General features: G+C 43.1%; 1 protein-coding gene across 10 annotated transcripts in view; it reads left to right on the forward strand.

Moving 5' to 3' along the window:
• Positions 1 to 24,636, forward strand: part of TANC1 (tetratricopeptide repeat, ankyrin repeat and coiled-coil containing 1) — a 216,154-nt gene that overhangs the window by 50,072 nt on the left and 141,446 nt on the right. For 9 of the 10 annotated variants that reach the window (XM_073305546.1, XM_073305545.1, XM_073305541.1 and 6 more), the window contains one exon: positions 3,273 to 3,346. The exons of the other annotated variant lie outside the window; for it this stretch is intronic. In XM_073305546.1, the coding sequence (XP_073161647.1) occupies positions 3,286 to 3,346 (61 nt within the window). In that variant the 5' untranslated portion in view covers positions 3,273 to 3,285. Of the gene's footprint in view, positions 1 to 3,272; positions 3,347 to 24,636 lie in introns of those variants that run through there. 10 annotated transcript variants of the gene reach the window in all.

Consider the following 24,636-nt stretch of genomic DNA (forward strand, 5'->3'; position numbering starts at 1 on the left):
GGTCCCTGCCTCTCCAGAGACATAGTGAAGTCCTGGCTAGTGGCTTCGACTGCACTGTTTCTCTGGAGAGGCAGGGATGAAGTCCTGGTTATTGGGCAGAATTGCATCCCTGCTGGAAGGGAGTCATATGTTTCCTTCCTCTCTCATGAGCTCTCTCTCCTGCAGTGGCTGTTGACTCTGAATTGAGGTCTGCTTCAGGGTGGTGTGGGGCTCCTGCTCGATTCCTGCAGGAACTACCATGGCAGGTCTGCTCCGTGGTGGGGGGTTTGTACAGAAAGCCCATCAATCATCTCCATGGTCATTTCCCACACTTACCAACATTTTCTCTCCCTGGATTCTGCTATGTCTTCATCCCTTCTTTTGGCCTTTGGATAGTGGGTGTAGGATAAACGTGAAGGTCCCTTTGCTCCCAAATAGTTGCTGGAAGGGAAAAGGGAACCTTATCACTGCTCACTGTGGTCTTTTCTTGGGTGGAGGCACACATGAGTCCCATACCTGTTGTTGCTCAGACCAAACTTTTGCTCATTTCCCTCTTGTGCTTCTCAGGAAAATTGTAAACAGAAACGGAGGCACTGGAGCAGGTTGTAGACTCAGAAGGACAACTTTAGACAGTTTATCTTCACAATCATTAGGGCTAGGTTCTAATCCTGACTCTTCCATGCTTTGTGACCTTCAGCAAATCATTCAGCCTCACTGAGCTTCAGTTACCTATGCCCATTGTTGAAAGAGGGTATTGCTTGCCTGAATTCATAAAAATGCTCAAGGTTCTCAGATAACTTATACTTCCAAGTGCTTTTTATCATTGTATTAAAGTATACTGTGTATGCTTATTATATATTACACACGAGAAACTATGTTAAAAGAACCCTGTTTGCAAAGTCAAGCACTCAAAAGTTAGGAAATGCCAGAACTGAGGCCTCACAGGCAACCTTAATTTGACCCGTTTGTGTATATGCATGAATAATAATAATAATAATATTCTACATTTGTAAGTTCAACTTTCACAATAAAGAGATTGCACTATAATACTTGTATTAGGTGAATTGAAAAATACTATTTCTTTTGTTTTTTACAGTGCAAATATTTGTAATAAAAAATAAAGTGAACACTGTACACTTTGTATTCTGTGTTTGTAATGGAAATCAATATATTTGAAAATGTGGCAAACATCCAAAAATATTTATATAAATGGTATTCTATTATTAACAACGCGATTAATTGCAATTAATTTGTTAAATCGCTTGACAGCTCTAATTAAAACATATTGGCTAACACACATCCTTTTTAAAGTTCCCTTTTCTCTTCACAAGGCCTAAAATACACCCCCAGTTTACTGGTTTGTTGGCACTGGTCTCACAATCTGCTGAGTAACTCCTATGTTTAATGTCTGCACTTATAATGAATATCTTACTATGTGCATCTTGTGGTGGTGGTGGTAATGTATTCTCTTCTGAGGAGAGAAAATACAAATGATCAAGTATATTAAATCTAATGTAGGTGTATTGTTATATATACCGTGAAGTAGGCTTTTTATGGCAGTGGGTTTATAGTCCCAAATGTAAGTAGTTCTTTGACATATTGAGTGCAAAGGCATGGTTCTTCCTTTTTCCTCTGCAGCAACATACTTGATTGATGAGTGCTGTCTTTTCTTGAAGTTGCACCCATACCACATTTCCTGGGCACAAATCTGACATGAGGAATTATAACATTCAAAAACCAGTAGGAGAACACTTCAGTCTCCCTGGTCACTCAATAACAGACTTAAAAAGGCAATTGTTCAACAAAAAAACTTCAAAAACAGACTCCAACATGAAACTGCAGAACTGGAATTAATTTGCAAACTGGATACCATCAAATTAGGCCTGAATAAAGACTGGGAGTGGTTGGGTCATTACAAAACCTAAACCTAATTTCCCCCATACTAATTTCCCCTTACTGTCACTCTCACCTTCTTGTCAACTGTTGGAAATGGGCCACTCTCATTACCATTACAAAAGTGATTTTTCCTCCCTTGGTATCCTACTGTTAATTGAATTATCTCGTTAGACTGACCTACCACTTGGTAAGGCAACTCCCTTTCATGTGCTGTGTATTTATACCTGCTACTGTATTTTCGACTCCATACATCTGATGAAGTGGGTTCTAGCACACGAAAGCTTATGCCAAAATAAATTTGTTAGTCTCTAAGGTGCGACAAGGACTCCTCGTTGTTTTTGCTGATACAGACTAACATGGTTACCACTGAAACCTGTTAATAATTACTTTATTTTGTTGCTGCATGCTGTGTTCTTGTTTGATGCCTAAAAGAAGAGAAAAAACAAAACCTGTAGAATTGTGTTTTTCTAATTAGATCAGTTAGCTGAAATGAGGTTGAGGACTCTTGGATATTTCAGGAAGTTTAATGGAAAAGTTAAGTTTAGGGACCATTATTCTTAGAGTAATACCCTTGTGCTCTCTTTCATTCATTGTTTCATATTCATTTCCATGAAAAGTAGAACAGTTGTTTAGAAGTTTCTGCTCCAGATGTTTCTTCTCTTCCTGTAGTCTGTAACTTTCTGAAATTGCAGAAGTTGATGATACAGAAAATTAGTTTTTTTACATTGTGGAATGGGAAATAAGGAACAGAAACTGTAATTTTATTTTTAATGCAAAATTTCTTGATAGTAATGGCGGGATTGTGGGGCAAAACAGTGCAAAGATGGTTTTAAATAAATTGACTTCTTAGTGGCATGAGTTGTGGTGGATTAAGTTAGTAAAAATATTTCTTCCATATAGAAGTTATATTGTACTTTCTCTTTATATCAGCGTTTGAAGGTGCCGATAAGTTTTACTGTCAACAGTGTTTTTTTGCCACCTTCACTCAACCTCAAGAAGGTATTGTTTTGTCTAAGTTTATTTTCCTCCTCCTTGATGAACTCTGGTCAGGAGCAGACATTCTTTTGCCAGAGTGTCTTATGGTAACTTATCCAGGTTTAGCCTCATAACCTTAATTATATGTGGAATGTGGAGAATGCTATGTGTTGTTTTTGCTTTATAACAAGATAGTGAACCCCTATCACTTGCTTCAAGTATTAAAACATTCCTTGAAGCTTCAGTATTTGGTTTGACCAATGTAACTTGGTTATAGAAAACTAATGTAAACCATCAACATGTTTCAAATGAATACTCTTTTGTTTAGTTTTATCTTCCTCCTGTCTACTGCAGTTTTCTTTTTCTGTGAACTTTCATTATTAATGATGTATTTAAAGTTTTGTTTTTCTTTCTTCCTTCAGGAACAGTATTAAAATGTTAAAAGCGGTATTAAAAAAGAGCCGAGAAGGTGCAAAGGGGAGCAAAAAAGAATCAGGTATGAATATTTAAATATTGTTATACTGTAGATCTCATCATAACTCGTGAATTCAGCATTTAACATTTTTGTAAATTGATATTTTAATAATATTTTCTTAAGGAAATTACAATTTTTTAAGTATATTTAAATAGAGTTTAATTATTTTAAGAGTCAAGACACATTAATGATGAAAAAATTACTGAGATTCTTTGAGGTAAAAATTATTGATAAATACCTGTGCTTTAGACATTTGCTCTAAGTAACTAAATATTGTTTGAGATATTATGTCCCAATGTGTACTTGATATAGTACTGTCTGAAATCCATAAAAAAGTCTTTCTTTTATTTTTTGTAAATTGTAGCTGATGCCATAAACCCACTAATTCGCTAGTTGTCCATAGTTAAGGCTAGGATTTAGTCATGGGTATTTTTAGTAAAAGTCATGGACAGGTCATGGGCAATAAACAAAAATTCACGACCCGTGACCTGTCCATGACTTGTACTATAAATACCCTGACTAAATCTTAGCTGCGGGACAGGGTGTGTGTGGAGGGCTGGGGTGTGTGTGAGCTGCTTTGGGGGTGGGATCCAGGGGTCAGTGGCACCAGCTGCTCAGGGCCACTGAGGCCAGCGGCTGCTCCTGGCATCCCTGGGGCCAGCTGCCTGAGCAGTGGACAGTGCAGCTCGCCCCAGGGACACTTCAGGGCACTAGTGCAGCTGGCCCCAAGCGGCTGGCTGTGAAGCCGCTCCAACAGTAGCCAGTGTGGCTGTCCCCAGGGCAAGCTGCTTGGGCGGCCCTGGAGTCAGTCATACTGGCTACTGCCAAAGTCATGGAGGTTGAGGAAAGTCATGGAATCAATAGGGTTGCCAATTTTCTGATTGCAGAAAACCGAACACTCCTTCCCTAAGGCCCCGCCCCTTTCTCACTCCATCCCCCCTCCCTCCGTTGCTCATTAGCCCCCACCCTCCTCACTCACTCATTTCCACTGGGCTGGGGCAGGGGATTGGGGTGCAGGAGGGGGTGAGGGCTCTGACGTTTGGCCAGGGATGAGGGGTTTGGGGTGTGCTAGGGGGCTCAGGGCAGGGGGTTGGGGTGTGAGGGGGAGGGCTCTGGCTGGGGGTGTGGGCTCTGGGGTGGGGCCGGGGATGAGGGATTTGGGGTGTAGGAGGGGGCTCCGGGCTGGGGCCGAGGGGTTCAGAGCATGGGAGGGGGCTCTAGGCTGGGGCAGGAGCATGGGAGCAGGTGAGGGCTCTGGCTGGGGGTGCGTGCTCCGGGGTGGGGCCGAGGGGTTTGAGGTGTGGGGGTGGGGTGCAGGATGGGGCTCAGGGGGTGGGGTAGGCTATGGGTGGTGCTTACTTGAGGCAGCTCCTGGAAGGGGCAACATGTCCTCTGGCCCCTAGGTACAGGAGCAGCCAGGGGGGCTCCGCATGCTGCCCTCGCCAGCAGGCACTGGCCCCGCAGCTCCCGCAGGCCGTGGTTCCCAGCGAGTGGGAGCTGCAGAGTCAGCACTCAGGGCGGGGACAGCATGTGGAGCCTCTCTGGCTGCCTCTGCGCTAGGGGCTGCAGGGATGTGTTGGTGCTTCCCATGAGCTGCGTGGAGCGAGAGCAGGCAGGGAGCCTGCCTTAGGCCCACTGCGCCGCTGACTGGACTTTTAATGGCCCGGTCAGTGGTGCTGACTGGAGCCACCGGAGTCCCTTTTTCACCAGGTGTCTAGCTGCTTGACTTCTGATTTGCAGAAGTGCTGGGCACTCATGAGTGCAACTGAAGTTTATAGGTTCAAATTGCTATATAATGCTAAGTATTCTGGAAAAATCACATCCTAGGTGTGTCAAATTGGGCACTCAAAATTACTGTATACTTTTGGACCTTAATTTTTCTGTGACTCACTGCACTATCAGTAAAATAAGAATATTATCCCTTCATCTCACAGGGGTGTTTTGAAAATAATTTAATTAGTATTTGTGAAGCATTCAGATACTTCAGTGATGAGTGCCATAGAGAGCTCATAAGGAAATTAATAATTCTGTCAACAGAGTAGAGTTCGAAGTAGCAGGTGTCCAGTAAATAAGGCATGCGGCCACACATCGAACAAGAATAAAACAAAATACTGAATAGTTACACCGCAAGCGAGCACCATCCATCCTGCACTGTCAATAAGGCAAGGGTCCTGTGGAAAAAAGTAGTATGTGATCATGTAATTGGACTGTATCATAATGCACATGTACAAGGGAACAAAATTAAAGTGGCATGGACAACCTTAATTCTAGTTTTTCCTAACTTTTGAGTGCTTGACTTTGCAACCTTTAATGTTCTATTCATATAGCTTTTTGTATGTATTTTTCTAGCTGCTTTATTTTTTTTTAAAGAAGACTGGAAAAAAACAAGAAATACCATCCTGTGGTATAATATGATATAGGTCATCAGAAGGGCTGGAACTTTTATCACTTGAGCTAATGGAGTAACTGATAGCAGTAGTAGATTGTTATCCTCTTTGGACCAATACCAGAGGGAGATGGAACATTATGCCAGTGGGTTTCAAAGACATTTGTTAGTCGCAGAGGAACTGTGAAACTTGGGGATCTTGGGTTCCATTCTAGACTCCGGAGGTGAATATGATCTGCTGGTACAGCTTTTCTGCCCATTTCCCCCTGAGCTTGACCCTTTCTGCTATGTCCCCTCCAACTTGTCCCAGTCTTGTCTCTCCCTTCGCCCACTTGCTTCTTGTCTTGTCTTGTCTTTTTTCTCTATTCCCCAAGCTTCTGATCCCAGTCTCCTTGCTTAGTAAGTCCTAATTTCACCTCTCCAGACTCCATGTCCCAAGCCTAGTCATCCCTAATCTCCCCTCCACCCCACTCCCAATCTCCTTGCCCATCTAGTTCCAGTTCTCTCCTTCTCTCCCTAATTTGTTTCTTTCTCCCTCCATGGTCTCCAATCATGTGCTCCCACACCCAAGTTTCTCATCTCCATTGGTTCCCAGTCCCTGTGTCCCTTCCTGGACTTCTCATTCAGTCTGTGCCCCTGCTCCTTCAGTCTGTGCCCCTGGCTCCTTGTCCCACTCTGTTTTACCAGCCAGTCCCAGTTATCCCCCATACAGCCTGTCTCCTTGTCAGATCTGTCTCCCCTTCCTGGCTCACTGATTACTTGTCCCAGTCTTCTTTCCTGGCAACTCCCAGTGCGCTCTCTCCCCTCCCCCCCCGCACCTGTTCTCATCTGTCCTGCTTTCTGCCCCCAGTTTAACTCACTGGCTCCTAGATGTAGTTTTCTTGCCATCCTCTAGTCCCAGTTTTGCTCTTCTCCCTTCTCGTCCTAATCTGCCCTAACCCTCCTGCTCAATGCTCTAGGTCCCATTTTTGTCCCCTTTGCATTTGAATTAGATGGTTTCATCCTCCGTGCTGCCTGTGTGCCAACATGGAGTTCATTAGAGCATAGGAGAGACAAGCTCCCTACTCTGTTCAGTGCCCAAACTCATCCCCACAACCCAAAACAGCCATTACAGGGAAAAAGAAAAGGAGTACTTGTGGCACCTTAGAGACTAACCAATTTATTTGAGCATAAGCTTTTGTGAGCTACAGCTCACTTCATCGGATGCATACTGTGGAAAGTTTAGATCTGTAGCTCACGAAAGCTTATGCTCAAATAAATTGGTTAGTCTCTAAGGTGCCACAAGTACTCCTTTTCGTTTTTGTGAATACAGACTAACATGGCTGTTACTCTGAAACCTGTCATTACAGGGAAAATATGACTTAGCTACTGATCTGGAGGAAGCATGTTGAGTCTCTCTGTGGGGATGGCACATGCACAGTCTGGTCACATGTAGGAGCTCTGAGGGGAGCATGCTTAGTGAGGATGGAAGCTTCAGAGGTTATAGCTGTTAAACTCTAGTAAGGCTCTAAACTCTATTGAGTCTCTACTTTGGCTTAAAACTTGCCCAAATTTGGGCACATTTTCCTTGGGATAGTAATAGGCTCATTCCTGACAAAAAGGCCACCCCTGCCAAATTTCAGTGCCTGTGCTCCAAAACACAGGGGATCTAGAGTTTGCCATGGAAATGGTCACCAGAATTTTTTGAATGTTTGAAAAACAGTGTATTTTGTTCTTGCCTCTTTCTCAAGAGGTTCTCTTTTTGAACCATTTTGGCTGAAATTTTCCAAACAGCAAAAAAACCCAACAAAATCCCCCACTCCCCCCTCAACAAAAAAACCCCAGCCTGAGTCAGGCACTTGGCATGGATGATAATTTCACCCCAAGTGGTTAAAATTAAGCAAAATTAAAAGCAAACGAAACAGGGTCTTATAATGGAAAGAGTCAGGCCACCTGTATAAGCAGTGCTGCCAGCCCCCGTATAGGCCAGTACAACATTTACAGTCTTTAGTCTAATTAGTGAGCTTTTTTTAGACACATACTTTGCCTATTATGACATACATTTCATTCTCATGGGTGGATGTCATGATGCATTTTAAATTATGCAACTCAGTTTTGTAGTAAAATGTTGAGGTTCTTAGTACTTTCACCATCTGCTTAGCATTTTTATGATAAACAGGAGATATCAGTGAGGTTTTTATCAGCTCAACCTACTTGCTCCATCTTTCCTCTTAGGTTTAATTTTTAACCTGATACAAGCAGTAAGTCTTCCATCTGTAGCCATTCTGTACATTCTGGATCTGTAGCCATTCATTCTTGTGGGCAACGCTTCTAAAGTGGGTATTTGTTTGTGCAGCCATAGTGATTGCACCAACTGCACCCAGCAACAGTTCAACACAGTAGGTGAGTAATGTGAAACTGCAGGATAAGTTAGTTAGGCAGAATATAATTACATATATTGTGATTTGTTCAGAACACTCTAATTAATGCCATTGGTCTTGAGAATGGTTTTACATCATCTCTTCAAAGAAGTAGTCATTAAATCACAAACTCCGCTCCTTCAACTCCCCAGTGTCATACTGGGGCATTGCTTAAATAGGTAACAATCTTCCTTTTGATTACTATTATTCTATTTCTTATTAGGGGGGCTGTGGCAATTGATACGCTTAAAGTTTAGAACTTCTGCATTGGCATAATATGGTGGTTCAGACTCAACCTGGTGAATTTTTTTTAATTCTTGTGATTTATACAGTTTTCTGTTAGATACCATAAGTGACACAGTAAGTATAGGCTTATTGTATTCCTCATATCCACTCATCCAGTTGAGTTGGCTTCTCTTTTACAAGGTCAAGCAGACTGAAGCAACTCGTAGAATATTCAAAATTTCATGTAACAGCAAATACGGTCTCATTCTATTTAATTGTGAGACCTCTGTTTTGTACTGCTTATATTCTTGTATGTATTCCTCATTTAAAGTAATATCTGATTAGTAGTAGAGGAGCATATTTTTCCTCTACCTATCTAAGCCATTTCATGCATTTTTGGACTTGAGTGTGAAAGGAAACAGGCCAACTATATCATTTTAAGTAGGGCTGGATTAATCCCACCATTAAAAAAATTAATTGTGATTGTTCATGTTTAATTGCACTGTTAAACAATAATAGAATACCATTTATTTAAATATTTTTTGGATATTTTCTACATTTTCAAATATATTGATTTCAATTACAACACAGAATTCAGAGTGTACAGTGCTCACTTTATATTATTTTTTATTTCAAATATTTGCACTGTAAAAAACAAAAGAAATTGTATTTTTCAATTCACCTAATATCAATACTGTAGTGCAATATCTTTATCATGAAAGGTGAATTTACAAATGTGGAATTATGTACAAAAAAATAACTGCACTCTAAAACAAAACAATGTAAACCTTTAGTGCCTACAAGTCCACTCATTCCTACTTCTTGTTCAGCCATTCGCTCAAAAAAGTTTGTTTATATTTGCAGGAGATAATACTGCCCATTTCTTGTTTACAGTGTCACCTGAAAGTAAGAACAAGTGTTCTCATGGCACTGTTGTAGCCGGCTTCACAAGACATTTATGTGCCAGATGCACTAAAGATTCATATGTCTCTTCATGCTTCAGCCACCATTCCAGAGGACATGCGTCCATGCCGATAACAGGTTCTGCTTGATAACGATCCAAAGTGATGCAGACTGACACACCTTCATTTTCATTATCTGAGTCAGATGCCACCAGCAGAAAGTTGATTTTCTTTTTTTGATGGTTCAGTTCTGAAGTTTCTGCATTGGAATGTTGCTCTTTTAGCTCCTCTGAAAGCATGTTCCACACCTCCTCCCTCTCAGATTTTGGAAGGCACTTCAGATTCTTAAACCTTGGGTCGAGTGCTGTAGCTATTTTTAGAAATCTCACATTGGTACCTTCTTTGTGTTTCGTGAAATCTGCAGTGAAAGTGTTCTTAAAACGAACAACATTTGCTGGGTCATCACTCAAGACTGCTATAACCTGAAATATATGGCAGAATGCGGGTAAAACAGAGCAGGAGACATACAATTCTCCCCAGAAATTTAATTTAATTAAATTTTTTTTAATGAGCATCATCAGCATGGAAGTATGTCCTCTGGAATGGTGGTCGAAGCATGAAGGAGCATACAAATGTTTAGCATATCTGGCACATAAATATGTTGCAATGCTGGCTACAAAAGTGCCATGTGAATGCCTGTTCTTACTTTCAGGTGACATTGTAAATAATAAAAACAGCGAGGAGTCCTTGTGGCACCTTAGAGACTAACATATTTATTTGGGCATAAGCTTTCGTGGGCTAGAACCCACTTCATCGAATGCGTGGAGTGAAAATACAGGAGCAGGTATAAATACATGAAACGAGTTGCAAACGGGGGGTTGCAAATTTAAATAAGTGGGCAGCATTATTTCCTGTAAATGTAAACAAAGTTGTTTTTCTGAGTGATGGCCTGAACAAGAAGTAGGACTGAGTAGACTTGTAGGCCCGAAAGGTTTACATTGTTTTGTTTTTGAGTGCAGTTATGTAACACACAAAAATCTACATTTGTAAGTTACACTTTCACGATAAAGAGATTGCTCTCCAGTACTTGTATGAGGTGAATTGAAAAATACTATCTTTTATCATTTTTACAGTGCAAATATTTCTAATAAAAATAATAAAATAAAGTGAGCACTATACACTTTGTATTCTGTGGTGTAATAGAAATCAATATATTTGAAAACATGGAAAAACATCCAAAATATTTAATAAATTTCAGTTGGTATTCTATTGTTTAACAGTATGATTAAAAGTTCGATTAATTTTTTTAATCTCGATTAATTTTTTGAGTTAATCGCTGGAGTTAACCGTGATTAATCGACAGCCCTTCATTTAAGTATTCTCAACTTCTGAATTTGTCAACCTTATGAATCACTCCCCCATCCCCACCCCCCCCACACACACACCTATGTATGCATACACACTACCCTCTTTTTTATTTAGTAAATTATGTAAACCTCCACCTCTTCAATTTGGAGTTTTTAGAATAATGAAGTTGTGTTGCCAGTCACCTTCATAGGTGATTTCAAAAACTGATTTAAGAACCAAGCTGTGTCTCTTGGCATCAAAAGAGACTACTTAAAAAAAAATCACCTTGTGCAAAAATCCATCCATCTGGTGGGCAATATATTCTCTGGGAACTAAAGAAAATTCTTGTGATCATTGTTAAAATCATATGAAATCCACATTTCCCAATGTGGTCTCTTTCTAAGTGACATAATGGTGAGAGCCATTCTGGAATAGAAGAAAAAATTGACAGCTGGATCAAAGATATCAAGAAATGATCCCAATGCAAGACCAAAGACATCTGGTTAACTTTGTGTGTGGTGGTGTTGCTGCTAACTTGAAGTCAACAGCTGGCTTTGTTTAAATATAGTGGCTTATAGATTCCTGTGGTAAGGCCCTGATTGGTGGATTTTCCATCTGCCCTTAAGCCAATTTCCATCTCAATATTTTAAAGAAAAATTAAGCTGTTTGAAATGGAGACTAGACCAGGCTCTGATAAAGGCTGAAGCTTGAGACGCATTTCTCCTTTAAGTGGGTTAGAAAAAAATATTTTGCTACCTTACCCCATCTGTCTGGACTGGTGTATGCAGAATGCAGATTTCATCTCTTTACAAACACAGTGCTACTTCTCTCATGAAAATTGGTCTTACGAGAAATCAAAGAGCTCTATTTTTATCAGTCCAGTGTTATAGGAGTCATCAGTTGGGCAGAGTCTGCTGATTAAAGTCTAGACCAGGGGTCGGCAACCTTTCAGAAGTGGCGTGCCGAGTCTTCATTTATTCACTCTAATTTAAGGTTTCGTGTGCCAGTAATACCTTCTAAAAACGGTAAAATGTATCTTTCTGTAAGTCCATAATATTTAACTAAACTATTGTTGTATGTAAAGTAAATAAGGTTTTTAAAATGTTTAAGAAGCTTCATTTAAAATTAAATTAAAATGCAGATCTTATCAGTTTAGTGTGATCCTTGCCCTTGCTTTTCCTTGCTGAGTTTTCCAATGTCTGGCACGTATTTGGATACTTTAAGCTGCACACAGGCTTCTGAGTGATCAGTTGTTAACCGGCTCTGAGAGGGACAGAGAACAGATTTCATGTGTGAAAATACTCGTTCACACAAGTATGTGGATCCAAATGCTGAAAGCATTGCAAACACAATTTTCTTCAAACAGTTAAATTTCACTGGCAGGGATGTCCAGCAGGTCAGAATAGAGGCCCCATGATCTCTCTCGGTAGCTTCAAGTGCACTCTGTAGATCTCCAAACTTTGATGCTCACAATAATCCGGCGGCTGGGGCCTGGGACCGGCGAATGGAACCTCAGCTGGCAGGGGGCTGGCAGCCGGTACCCCAGGCCAGCTGCGGAGCCCCTGGGACTGGTGGCCAGGAACCGGGCAGTGTGAGTGCCACTGAAAATCAGCGTGCGTGCCGCAGGTTGCCTACCCCTGGTCTAGACCTTTTTCCTCTGATCCTATTTTTTTTTAGAGAAGGGAGGATTCTTCTTCGAGTGATTGTTCACTTCTGTTCCAATTAGGTGTGCTCGCACGATGTGCATGGACGTCAGAAACTTTTTCCCTTAGCAGCTTCCGTCGGGATGGCAGGGGAGCCCCCTACAGTAGCGCCCTTATGGCAGTGTATATAGTACCCTGCTGGCCCAACCCCTCTTCAGTTCCTTCTTACTGTCCGTGGAGGTGTTGGAACGTTCTCTCTCTCTCTCGCTTGTGAGTGATCCCATAGCCTTTCAGTCTTCTAGTTAGAGTTGTTCTTAGATAGTTATCAGTTAGTTAAATACCATTGTATTCAGGTGTCTGGAAGCTAGTTCCAGCACCAGCCTTGGACTGCGGGGCATGCTGCAAGTACAGGCTTTCAAAGCTTGCACCAAGTGCCGCGAGTCTATGCCTAACAGCGACCCCCATGACTCCTGTCTCCGGTGTCTGGGAGAGGCTCATCAGGCAGAGCGCTGCAAAAACTGCAAGGCCTTCAAGCCGTGCACTAAGAAAGAAAGACTTTCACCTTAAGCAGCAGGGCACTATCACCAGAGCCTCTAGGTCCGGGCACTCCATGCAACGCCATTCCAGGTTGCCAGACAGACACGGATCAATGACAAGGGAGGCATCTCTCTCCAGGCTGCCCCTGGACCCCCAAGAGCAACTGGTGATGCCAGGCCCAATGCCCAACGCGGTACCAAGCACTGTGACACCTCAAAGAATTCAAATAGATGGGTGAGACATGATTTCCCTTTACAAAAATCATGTTGACTCTTCCCCAACAAATCATGTGTGTCTGACAATTCGTTCTTTACTATTGTTTCAACCAATTTCCCCAGTACTGAAACCAAGCTCACTGGCCTGTAATTGCCAGGATCACCTCTGGAGCCCTTTTTTAAAATTGGCGTCACATTAGCTGTCTTACAAGTCATTTGATACGGAAGCAGGATATAGTGTACTTAGAAGTGGATATAGTGTATTTAGATTTTCAGAATGCCTTTGACAAGGTCCCTCACCAAAGGCTCTTAAGCAAAGTAAACTGTCATGGGATAAGAGGGAAGGTCCTCTCCTGGATCTGTAATTGCTTAAAAGATAGGAAACAAAGGATAGGAATAAATGGTCAGTTTTCAGATTGGAGAGCAGTAAATAGTGGTGTCCCCCAAAGGTGTACTGGGACCAGTGCTATTCAACATATTTATAAATTGATCTGGAAAAAGGGGTAAACAGTGAGGTGGCAAAATTTGCAGATGATACAAAACTACTCAAGATAGTTAAGTTCAAAGTAGACTGTGAAGAGCTAAAAAAGGATCTCATAAAACTGGGTGACTGGGCAACAAAATGGCAGATGAAATTCAGTGTTGATAAATGCAAAGTAATGCACATTGGAAAACATAATCCCAACTATAGATATAAAATGGTGGGGGTCTAAATTAGCTGTTACCACTCAAGAAAGAGATCTGGAGTCATTGTGGATAGTTCTTTGAAAACATCCACTCGGTGTGCAGCGTCAGTCAAAAAAGCTAACAGAATGTTGGGAATAATTAAGAAAGGGACAGATAATAAGACATGAAATGACATATTGCCTCTTTATAAATCCAAGGCATGCCCACATCTTGAATACTGCATGCAGATGTGGTTGCCCCATCTCAAAAAAGATATATTGGAATAGGAAAAGGTTCAGAAAAGGGCAACAAAAATGATTCGGGGTATGGAACAGCTTCCGTATGAAGAGAGAGTAATAAGATTGGGACTTTTCAGATTGGAAAAGAGATGATTAAGGGGGGGATATTATTGAGGTCTATAAAATCATGATTGGTGTGGAGAAAGTAAATAAGGAAATGTTATTTACTCCTCCTTCTCATAACACAAGAACTAGGGGTCACCACATGAAATCAGTAGGCAGCAGTTTTAAAACAAACAAAGGGAAGTATTTCTTCACACAATGCACAGTCAACCTGTGGAACTCTGTTCCAGAGGATGTTGTGAAGCCAAGACTATAACAGGATTCAAAAAGGAATTAGATAAATTCATAGAGAATAGGTCCATCAATGGCTATTCGCCAGGGTGGGCAAGGATGGTGTCCCTAGCCTCTGTTTGCTGGAAGCTGAGAATGGGTGACGGGATGGATCACTTGATGATTTACCTGTTCTGCTCATTCCCTCTGGGGCACGTGGCATTGGCCACTGTCAGAAGAGGAGGATACTGGGCTAGATGGACCTTTGGTCTGACCCACTATGGCAGTTCTTATGTTCTTAAAATGAATAGGTTTTTTTTTTTTTTTTTAAGTTACAAACAAACAGAAAAGACTGTAGGAACTCTGAGAATAGACATTGATTTGAGACAGTCTGATGTAGGAATTTCCATCTTTCTGTATCCTGTTCATTCTCAAATGTTGGTGGTTAGATAGCTAAATTTACCTTTGTGTTACTCTATGCCAGAGTTTTTCAAATGTTCATGGGCATGTAGATTTGATTCACTTGTTATGAAACTCAACTAAATTTTCAAGTATTTGGAGCTTCAAAAACCAAGTGGGGGCAGAGGAGATGAGGGAAAGAAACATGTTTTAAAGGATTTAAAATGCAGCTCTGCTCTGGTGTTTGGGCCTGGTCTAACTGAAAAGTTATATTGGCATAGCTACACTGATCAGGGGTATGAAACTCTTTCTTCCCCCCGACCAGTGTAGCTATGCTCACATAATACCCTCTGTAGCGGCAGTTACTTTGACAGAAGAGGGCTTCTTCTTTGAGTGATTCCTCATTTTGATTCCAAGTAGGAGCTCCCTGGCTGCCCCTACATTTAGGAGCCGGAGGGGGAACATGCTGCCGCTTCCGGGAGCTGTGCAGAGCAGGGCAAGCCCCCAACCCTGCTTCCCGGCGGGAGCTTAAGGGTTGGATTAAAAGGTTTGATAGGCTGAACGCGGCCCGGGAGCTGTAGTTTGCCCACCCCTGACCTACACCTTCACTCTACGCCAGACACCTTTTGAGGTGGCTAGTGACCTCGTAGTGATGACAGTGCAGTCCCTGGCACGGGTGCCACAAAGAGGCACTGTGCCCTCTAGGGGCAAGCTGACGCTGTTGAGGCACTATTCACCCTCACCTCGGCACTGCTCCCCAGCGCCATCTCGCTCCATACCTCCTTGGTCACTGAGGTCAGCGTCCTCGTTGGACTCAGAGGCGGAGTTGTATGCCTTTAGGCAATGCCGGCACCGCTCTAGACAAGAGGAAGGGCAGCCGCTACCCGTGATGCCCTGGCCTCTGCAGTGGCAGGTGCCAGCTCAGTGGCCCTTCTGGACTCTGTGGGCCTACCACCAAGCCCAAGGGCTGGGGTCCAGGTTCTTGTTGGTGGCTTTGGAGGCACGGGCCCCTCCATCGTCGACATCAGTTGCCTGGGAACCTTTGCGAGGGCAGGAGATGGGCACGTAGGCTGGCACCGAGACCGCTGCGGGGCTTGGGGCCGATATCAAAATGGGCACAGGCCCAGAAACCAGTACCCTCCCAGCACTGCACAAGGCATTTTGATGTAAGGGGATCCCCACAAACCAGAGAGTCAGGAAGACCCAGTGCTCCCGCGGGCATCTTCATTCTCTCCGAATGATGCGGTGGTGGACATTTCGACCACACTACCTGCCAGGGACAACTGGGCACCCCAAGACTTGCTCAGGAGGGTGGCTCAAAATTTGAGCATGCAGGCAGAGGAAGTGTCAGAGGAGACTGACCCTATGGTTGACATTCTGGTCCCTGAAGGTCCCTTGAGGGTGGCTTTGCCTCTCATTAAGACTATCCATAACACCACTAAGGCGTTGTGGAAAACACCCACCTCTCTTCCCCCCATGGCGGAAGAGGTGGAGAGGAAATATTTTGTGCCCTCCAATGCGTATGAGTACCTGTTCACTCATCCTCAGCCAGGGACTCTGGTGGTGGAGGCTGCAAACCAGAAGGAAAGGCAGGGACAACAGGGGTCAACTCCTAAGTCCAAGGAGGCTATCTCTTTGGTAGGAAGGTTTATTTTACGAGGGAACTCATGCTTCGCATTGCCAACTAGCAGGCAGTCCTTAGCCGCTATAGCTTTAATTCCTGGAACATGCTGTCCAAGTTTCAGGAGCTGGTTCTGGGGGACTCCCATTCAGAGTTTGCTGCTGACCTGGAGGAAGGCAAGGTCATTGTGAGGACCTCCTTACAGGCCTCCCTAGATTCGGTGGACTCAGCAGCCTGTATGATAAGTGCGGTAGCCATGAGATGTAGCTCAGGGCTTCAAGTGTTGGGACTCGCACACAAAGTCCAACAGACAATCCAGGAGTTGCCTCTTGACTGTTTGGGGTTCTTCTCAGAGCAAACAGACACTAGGCTCCACAGCCTGAAAGACTCGTGGGCAATTCTTAAGTCCATGGGGCTTAATACGCCAGGCCTCCAACGAAAGCAATTTAAGCTGCAACCCACCCCTCGCCTCAGCTTCTCCTATTCAGGACTACAACAGGAAGTGAGGCAGGAGTAATAGATGGAGGCCCTCTCAGTCCTCCTGTAACCAGGGCCAAAGCTCAGGGAAGCAGCCCTCAGCCTCCAAGCCAAACTTTTGAAAGTGCACCTGGGGGTGATGCACTAATTCAGATCCCGGATCCTTTCTCTCTCTTTGTGGGTGGTCTATCCATTTCTACCATGTCTGGGCACAAATCACCTGAGACCAATGGGTCTTGAGCACGGTGGAATTGGGATAGTCTCTCCAATTCTGTTCCCTCCCGTCTTCTCACTCACCTTCCCCGTCCCTCTGCAGGGATGCTTCTCACAAACAACTCCTAATGTAGGAGGTGCAAACACTCCTACAACTCGGGGCTGTAGAGGAGGTCCCTCTGGAGTTCAAGGGCAGTGGTTCTACTCCTGGTATTTCCTAATCCCAAAGGGCTCATGCCTATTTTAGACCTTGGAAACCTAAACAGATTCATGAAGAAGTTAAACTTCTGCATGGTCTCCCTGGCTTCCATAATTCCCTCCCTGTATCTGGGGGACTGTACGCCACCCTTGACTTGAAAAACTTTCACGTGTCCCTAATCCCGTCCCACAGATGGTTCCTCTGCTTCATAGTCAACAACACGCACTATCAGTTCATGGTCCTCCCCTTCGCCCCCTAGCGTGTTCACCAAGTGCATGGCAGTTGTTGCCGCCTTCCTGAGGAGACAAGGGGTTCATGTTTATTCATCCTCGATGATTGGCTGGCCAGAGGTTGGTCCAGACTTCAGGTAGAAGCAGATGTGAAACTAATACAGTCGACCTTCCAGAACTTAGGTCTGCTCATAAATGCGCAGAAATCCACCTTCTTCCCAGTTGAGAGGATAGAATTCATGTGGGCAATTCTAGACTCGGTACAGGCCAGAGCTCTCCCAGCAGCATGTGTCCAAGCAATAAAGAGGTTTATAGAAAGCCTCAAGAATCACCCTGTCACCACGGTGAGAAATTGCTTACAGCTCCTGAGCCACATGGCATTTTGCACCTATGTGATTCAGCATACTAGACTTCAGCTCAGACCTCTCCAAGCATGGCTGGCATCTGTATATTCGCCAAACCAACATCATCTAGTCTCAGTCATTACAGTTTCTCCATTGGTGATTACTTCCCTCGAATAGTGGCTAGTCCCGCTAGTGGGGTGTGCTGGAGTCGCTTTCTCAAGATCCCAACCCTCAGTGTTCCTCATCACAGGTGGATCAGCAATGGTATGGGGAACTTACTTGGACTCATTCAGGACTTGGGGCCTCTGGTCTCTGGAAGAGCTCTTGTTGCACATCAATGTCAGAGAGCTCAGGGCAATTCACAGGCGTTCCAACCCCACGTAGCAGGCAGGGCTGTGTCAGTCTTTATAGACAACACAACAGCCATGTTCTATATCAACAGGCAGGGTGGAGCGTGTTCTTCTCACCTGTGCCAGGAGGCACTTCGCTTATGGGAATTTTGCATACCCACTTGATTCACCTCAAGGCCTCCTATCGACTGGGTTCTCAGAATGAACTAGCAGATCATCTCAGTAGTGTATTCACCAGCCACCATGAGTAATCCATACGCCCAGAGATCCTACAAATCATCTTCCAGAAGTGGGGAATTCCCCAAATGGATCTATTTGCAGCAAGGCACAACAGGAAGTGTCTCCAATTCTGCTCTTTCCTGGGCCACGGTCCAGGATCTCTGAGAGACGCCTTTCTCTTTCCCTGGACAGTTATCTGTTCTACATGTTTCCACCCATTCCTCTCATACATGAGGTCTTGTTGAGGATCAGACTGGACAGAGTGAGAGTCATCTTGATAGCCCTGGCCTGGCCACGCCAGCATTGGTTCGCGACCCTCATGAACGTATCAGTGGAAATACCAATCCGACTACCTCAGGTGCCAGACCTGATATCCCAGGACCACGGTTGCCTGTGTCACCTGAACCCCTAGTCCCTTCATCTCATGGCCTGGAAACTCCATTGCTGAACCCCTTGGAGCAGGCATGCACCAGACCAGTTTGAAAAGTTCTTTTAGGAAGCAGAAAGCCATCCACTAGAGCTACATACCTGGCAAAGTGGAAAAGGTTCTCAATTTGGTCAGCACAGAAAGGTGTCTTGCCCACGTGGTCATAAGCTCCATTCATTCTGGACTACTTGCTATGCCTCAAGCAGCAGGAGTTATCGGTGTCCACCTGGCTGCAGTTTTGGCATTTCACCGTTGCTGAAACAGCTGATCTGTCTTTGCAAACTCAATCTGCAGTTGGTTTCTCAAGGGGCTTGACAGGCTGTACCCCCAGGTACATCAACCAATCCCGCCCTGGGATCTCAACCTGGTATTGTTAAGGCTCATGGGTTCCCCATTCGAGCCATTGGCAATGTGTTCTTTGCTCTACTTGTCCTGGAAGGTAGCCTTCCTGGTGGCCATTATTTCGACCAGAAGGGTTTCAGAAATTAGAACCTTACTTCAGAACTTCTATACATGTATCCTTCAAGGACAAGGTCCAGCTACATCATCATCCAGCCTTCATTCCAAAGGTGGTTTCACAATTCCATAGTAACTAGGACATATTCCTTCCGGTCTTCTATCCAAAACCACATGCCAACAAACAGGAGCAGAGGCTTCACTCACTACATGTCAGACGTGTGCTGGCCTTCTAGAGAAAAAGGACTAAATAGTTTCAGAAAACTACTCAACTTTTTTCAGAGTAGCAGCTGTGCTAGTCTGTATCTGCAAAAAGAAAAGGAGTACTTGTGGCACCTTAGAGACTAATAAATTTATTTGAGCATAAGCTTTCTTGAGCTATTAGCCATCACCTTCAGCCCCCAACTAAAACCTCTCCAGCGCATCATCAAGGATCTACAACCTATCCTGAAGGACGACCCATCACTCTCACAGATCTTCGGAGACAGGCCAGTCCTTGCTTACAGACAGCCCCCAAACCTGAGCAAATACTCACCAGCAACCACACAACAAAAATACTAACCCAGGAACCTATCCTTGCAATAAAGCCCGTTGCCAACTGTGTTCACATATCTATTCAGGGGACACCATCATAGGGCCTAATCACATCAGCCACGCTATCAGAGGCTCGTTCACCTGAACATCTACCAATGTGATATATGCCATCATGTGCCAGCAATGCCCCTCTGCCATGTACATTGGTCAAACTGGACAGTCTCTATGTAAAAGAATAAATGGACACAAATCAGACGTCAAGAATTGTAATATTCAAAAACCAGTCGGAGAACACTTCAGTATCTCTGGTCACTCGATTACAGACTTAAAAGTTACAATTCTTCACCAAAAAAACCTTCAAAAACAGACTCCAACGAGAGACAGCTGAACTGGAATTAATTTGCAAACTGGACATCATTAACTTAGGCTTGAATAAAGACTGGGAGTGGGTGGGTCGTTACACAAAGTAAAACTATTTCCCCATGTTTATTTTCCCCCCCTACTGTTCCTCAGACGTTCTTGTCAGCTGCTGGAAATGGCCCACCTTGATTATCACTACAAAAGGTTTTATTTCTCTCCTGCTGGTAATAGCCCACCTTACCTGATCACTCTCGTTATAGTGTGTATGGTAACACCCATTGTTTCATGTTCTCTGTGTATATAAAATCTCCCCCCTGTATTTTCCACTGCATGCACGCGATGAAGTGAGCTGTAGCTCACAAAAAGCTTATGCTCAAATAAATTTGTTAGTCTCTAAGGTGCCACAAGTACTCCTTTTCTTTTTACTCAACTTTTTGTGTCTGTTTCAGACAGGAAGAAGGATCTCCCAGTCTCAACTAAGAGAATTTCATCGTGGATCATGTCCTGTATCTGTATGTGCTATGACGTGGCAAAGGTCCCTGCTCGGGCCCGGACAGAATAGTCCGCAAGGGCACAAGCATCTTCAGCTGCGTTCATGGCACAGGTCCCTATCCAGGACATCTGTCAAGCGACAGTGTAGTCTTTGGTCCGCACTTTTGCTTCTCACTATGCCATCACTCAGCAGGCTAGAGACAATGCTGGGTTTGGGAGAGCGGTGTTGCAATCTGCTTGTCAATAAACTCCGAACCCTCTCCCTACATCTGCTTGGGAGTCAGCTACACTGGAATGGACAAAACAAGTGCTCATAGAAAAAAAAAATGGTTACTAGCCTTCCATAACTGTTGTTCTTCGAGATGTGTTGCTCATGTCCATTCCAAAATCCGTCGTCCTGCTCTGTTTTCAGAGTTAGCAAGCAAGAAGGGTCTGAAGGTTTGGCAGGGTCATTTATACCAGCGCTATGAGAGTGCCACTCTAGGGGGCACCGGAGCCATCCCAGCAGATACCACTGAAGGAAAAACTTCAGTGGGGGGCAGGGAGGGAGCACCACCAAGCTCTGCTTCTAGCTCTGTCCATCGGTTGTAGCTGCTGGCTCTGGCCACCGGCCCCACCCTCGGTGCTCTGCTCCTGGTGTGGCCCCATGCCCCTGGCGCTCCGGTTCCGGCCCCAGCTGGGGCCCCAGCCTTGGCCCTCTAACCCCTGTCCGTGTCCCGTACCACCCCCCCCCCCCTGCACGGAGCTGTGGCTGGAGGGGCACGGACAGGGGTAAGGGAGGTGCGGGGTAAAATGTTTGGGGACCATTAGTATAGGGGAACCCGGTGCCTATCCCTAACCTATCCTTCAGTCCAGGACTATACACAGTGGAGTGCCATCCACTCTGACAGAAAGGTTCCAATCCTCCCATCTTGGGGACTACTTCCTTCTTTGTCTCCAAGGCCCTTTCCACCATCCCTCCTGGGCTGAGTGCTTCTCCACTTCTCTCCTCAAGCCTCTTTAGGCCAAATTCCACTTCCCTGTCTCCATTTCCCTGCTTCCTCCTTAATCACTGTAGAGAGCCTCTAACATAGCTGGCGTGAATCAAGAGCCTTTTTTATATAGCTCCTGTAGGCGATCACGTGATCCTTCTGTCACATGTTTTAGCAGGTGACTGTAACTGTCTAAACTCAAGGTTTAAGTGCGAATGCCTTCCTAGAAGAGACATGTTGGCTACACCCATGCTTACACGACTAGCACACTGTTACACACTTAATGTTCAGAGGTTTAAGCAAAAATAAACATTTAATTATGGAAATTGATATTTTTATAGAGTTTTAGATAGTAAGTTTATTTAAAGTTCTTTAAAAATATTACAGATATCCATTGGTATTTCCTTTTGGTCTCCTATACTGCCTATTCTTCACTAGTATGTGGTTTGTTTGTTTTTCCCTTAAACATGCCACACTATTGTTTCATGGAAAGAATAGGCTATATTTAGGAAAACTCAGTTTTTGAATATAATTATCCAAATAAATAGCAGCGCTGGATGCAAAATATAGTTATATTGGACTGAAGCTTGACCAGTAGGTCAGAAGAAGGGTGACTTCTTTTAAAAATTTCACACATAAACCAGTCAGTTATTTCAGTTAGTTTTTAGTAACATGAGCAGTGTTGTTCTGTTGACTCCCCTATCAGGCCTGAAGGAACAAGAATAATGGAAGTATTGTGCTTAGCCTGCACTGTTCTTCCTGCAGAAAATGTCATCAAAGTTTAACATCAAATGTAGCACAAGGCATGCATGAAAAATGCATTAATTTTAATAAAAATTGGTGTCATTTGTGGGTTTTTTGTTTTTTGCATTTAATTTGTTTCTTTGACAACTTATATTGTGTCCAAAGCAACCAAGATATGCCACAGAAAAATTATTATGGTGTATTTTCTAAATAAGTTCCACAAAGGTATAGAATCTGAGGAAATCAAGAATCAGATTGAAGTTTTTGGCTGTTTGTGAATGGACATCATAGTGTTTATTGGGATATGCAGTAAATCTAGTGATTTGAATCTTTTATTTTTTTACGAATGTTCTGTATTTACAATCTGTCAAAGGTTCTTCTTAGTATAAGTTTTGACCTTCTTAGTTTTCAGTTTCTCTTACCTTGTTTTACCATCTCCTCATATCCTAGTCTCTTTATATAAATATATTTGACCTAAATGTATAATATAATACAGAATAAGTATTTGAGTGTACAAAATCTGAGTAACATTTTTACTTTTAGTAGTAAATTCTATTATGCTTGAAATATTCAAACACCTTTTAATTTTTATATTCTGAATGATAATATAGGTAAAAAGTGTATTTTGACAAAATACACTTATTCTTGTGTTGAGCAAATGTTATGTGAGGTTGGAAAGTAGATTTTAATTAAGAAACTTGGACATTGCTCTCATTTTAATACCTTTTTTTGAAAAAAAATTTCAGTGACTTGTGCTTTTTGGGCATTTGCTTTGGAGTCCTTAGTTTTGATTGCTAAAATAATGTCCAGTCATATTGTTTTGCTTTTCCTCCTCCATTTAGGATTATTTTATTCTAGGCCACAATTAAAAGCTTGACCTACACTACAGGCGCAGCACTTGAATACCAAATACAAATGCACTTAAATTCGCTGACATGAGAATTTTGTTAAATCATTGTAGCTAAATTGCCACTTTCATTTATAATAAAAGCAAAATGGAGTTGTTTGGCAAGCAAAAAATTATTTATTAGGCCATCTATTTAGTCCTTTATAAAGAATGGCTACACCTTTTTGAGAAGACTTCTCTGTAACAGTAAGGATTTGTCTCAGCTAAAGCTGTTTATTTAGAACGTGTATTTGACCCTCACCTTCCCTATGTGATCTCTCATTAAACATCAGTGTTTGATTAACACTTGTAACTAAGCCAACAGTAAGCAGAGCTTCAGATACCCTGTCATCAAATTCAGGGCTTGCAAAATCATTAAATAAAATATGTTTGCATTTTAAAACTAAATATGCAAATCCAGTTTGCTTTTGGTACGTCAGCCCTGTATGGTAGGCTTTGAATTTTAAGTGAAAAGGGTCTTTCTTGTGCATGAGGTTCTGATACCATTAGTGGAATGTTGAACTTGTGCTGGAATCCTTTCAAATTTTAGAGTGACTTTTGGTCAGTCTTCTAAAAATGTCTCACAACAGAAGATGCTTTGTTTCATGCTAAAAATATGGAACTGTTTTTGATTATTCTGCAATGCTTTGCCCATTTTCTGTGGCGGTTGGCTATTATTTAAGAGTTTAGTACAGTGCCTTTTTTTGCTGAGCAAGTAGGTATTTTGTGTGGTGAAGCCATTCTTTTTTCCATAAGCTAACTCCAAAGAGAACTTCCAAGTGTCAAAGCTAGCTTTGATATTTAGATATTCACAAGCAATCGTTATTTCAAATGCTCTAATTTCTATTTCTCACTTTAATTTCTTTTAAAAATAGTTGTCTTTAACAATAACACTTTAAAGGAAACAATTTTTGCTAATGCAAAAACCTCAGTTACTGTTAGTGGTTCAGATTTGGGGCTGTTGGAGAAGTAATCAGTGGGTGGGAAGTAGATATTGAGGATGAACAAATGGGTTCAGATAAAAACAGACTGGTTCAGATTTTCATCCAGGCATTGAACTTCTTGTTTTAAGTTTTCCCTGGGTTGGTTCTGATTTAATACATTTTGACTGCAGTCCAGGTGCCTAACTCCTGATGAGCCTTCTCCTCACAGGCTAGGTCCTTCCTTTGTCTTGTCCCTCCATACTTGGTGTGACAGGAAAACACATAGTTGAATGATTTCCCCACCTCACCCCACCCCTCAGAGGTGTCTCTTACGTGACAGAAGTTAGTTTCCTTTTCCCAGGGCCAGGGCCTCATGCTCTGGCCTCTACTGTCTTGGGCAATGTGTTGGGGTAACTTCTCCTCCAGTTCCCCAATGTTGATACTGTTGTTGGTGGGAGTGGGTCTCAGGTTCCCAGGGATTGGGACCTGATGCTCTGGTGCCTCAAAATCTTCAGGTAATGCTCTGGAAGCAAATTATCCTCCCCATTCCCTAACCATGAGTCCGGAATGAGTC

The sequence above is a fragment of the Lepidochelys kempii genome, chromosome 11 (assembly GCF_965140265.1).
Source record: "Lepidochelys kempii isolate rLepKem1 chromosome 11, rLepKem1.hap2, whole genome shotgun sequence".
NCBI lineage: Eukaryota > Metazoa > Chordata > Testudines > Cheloniidae > Lepidochelys > Lepidochelys kempii.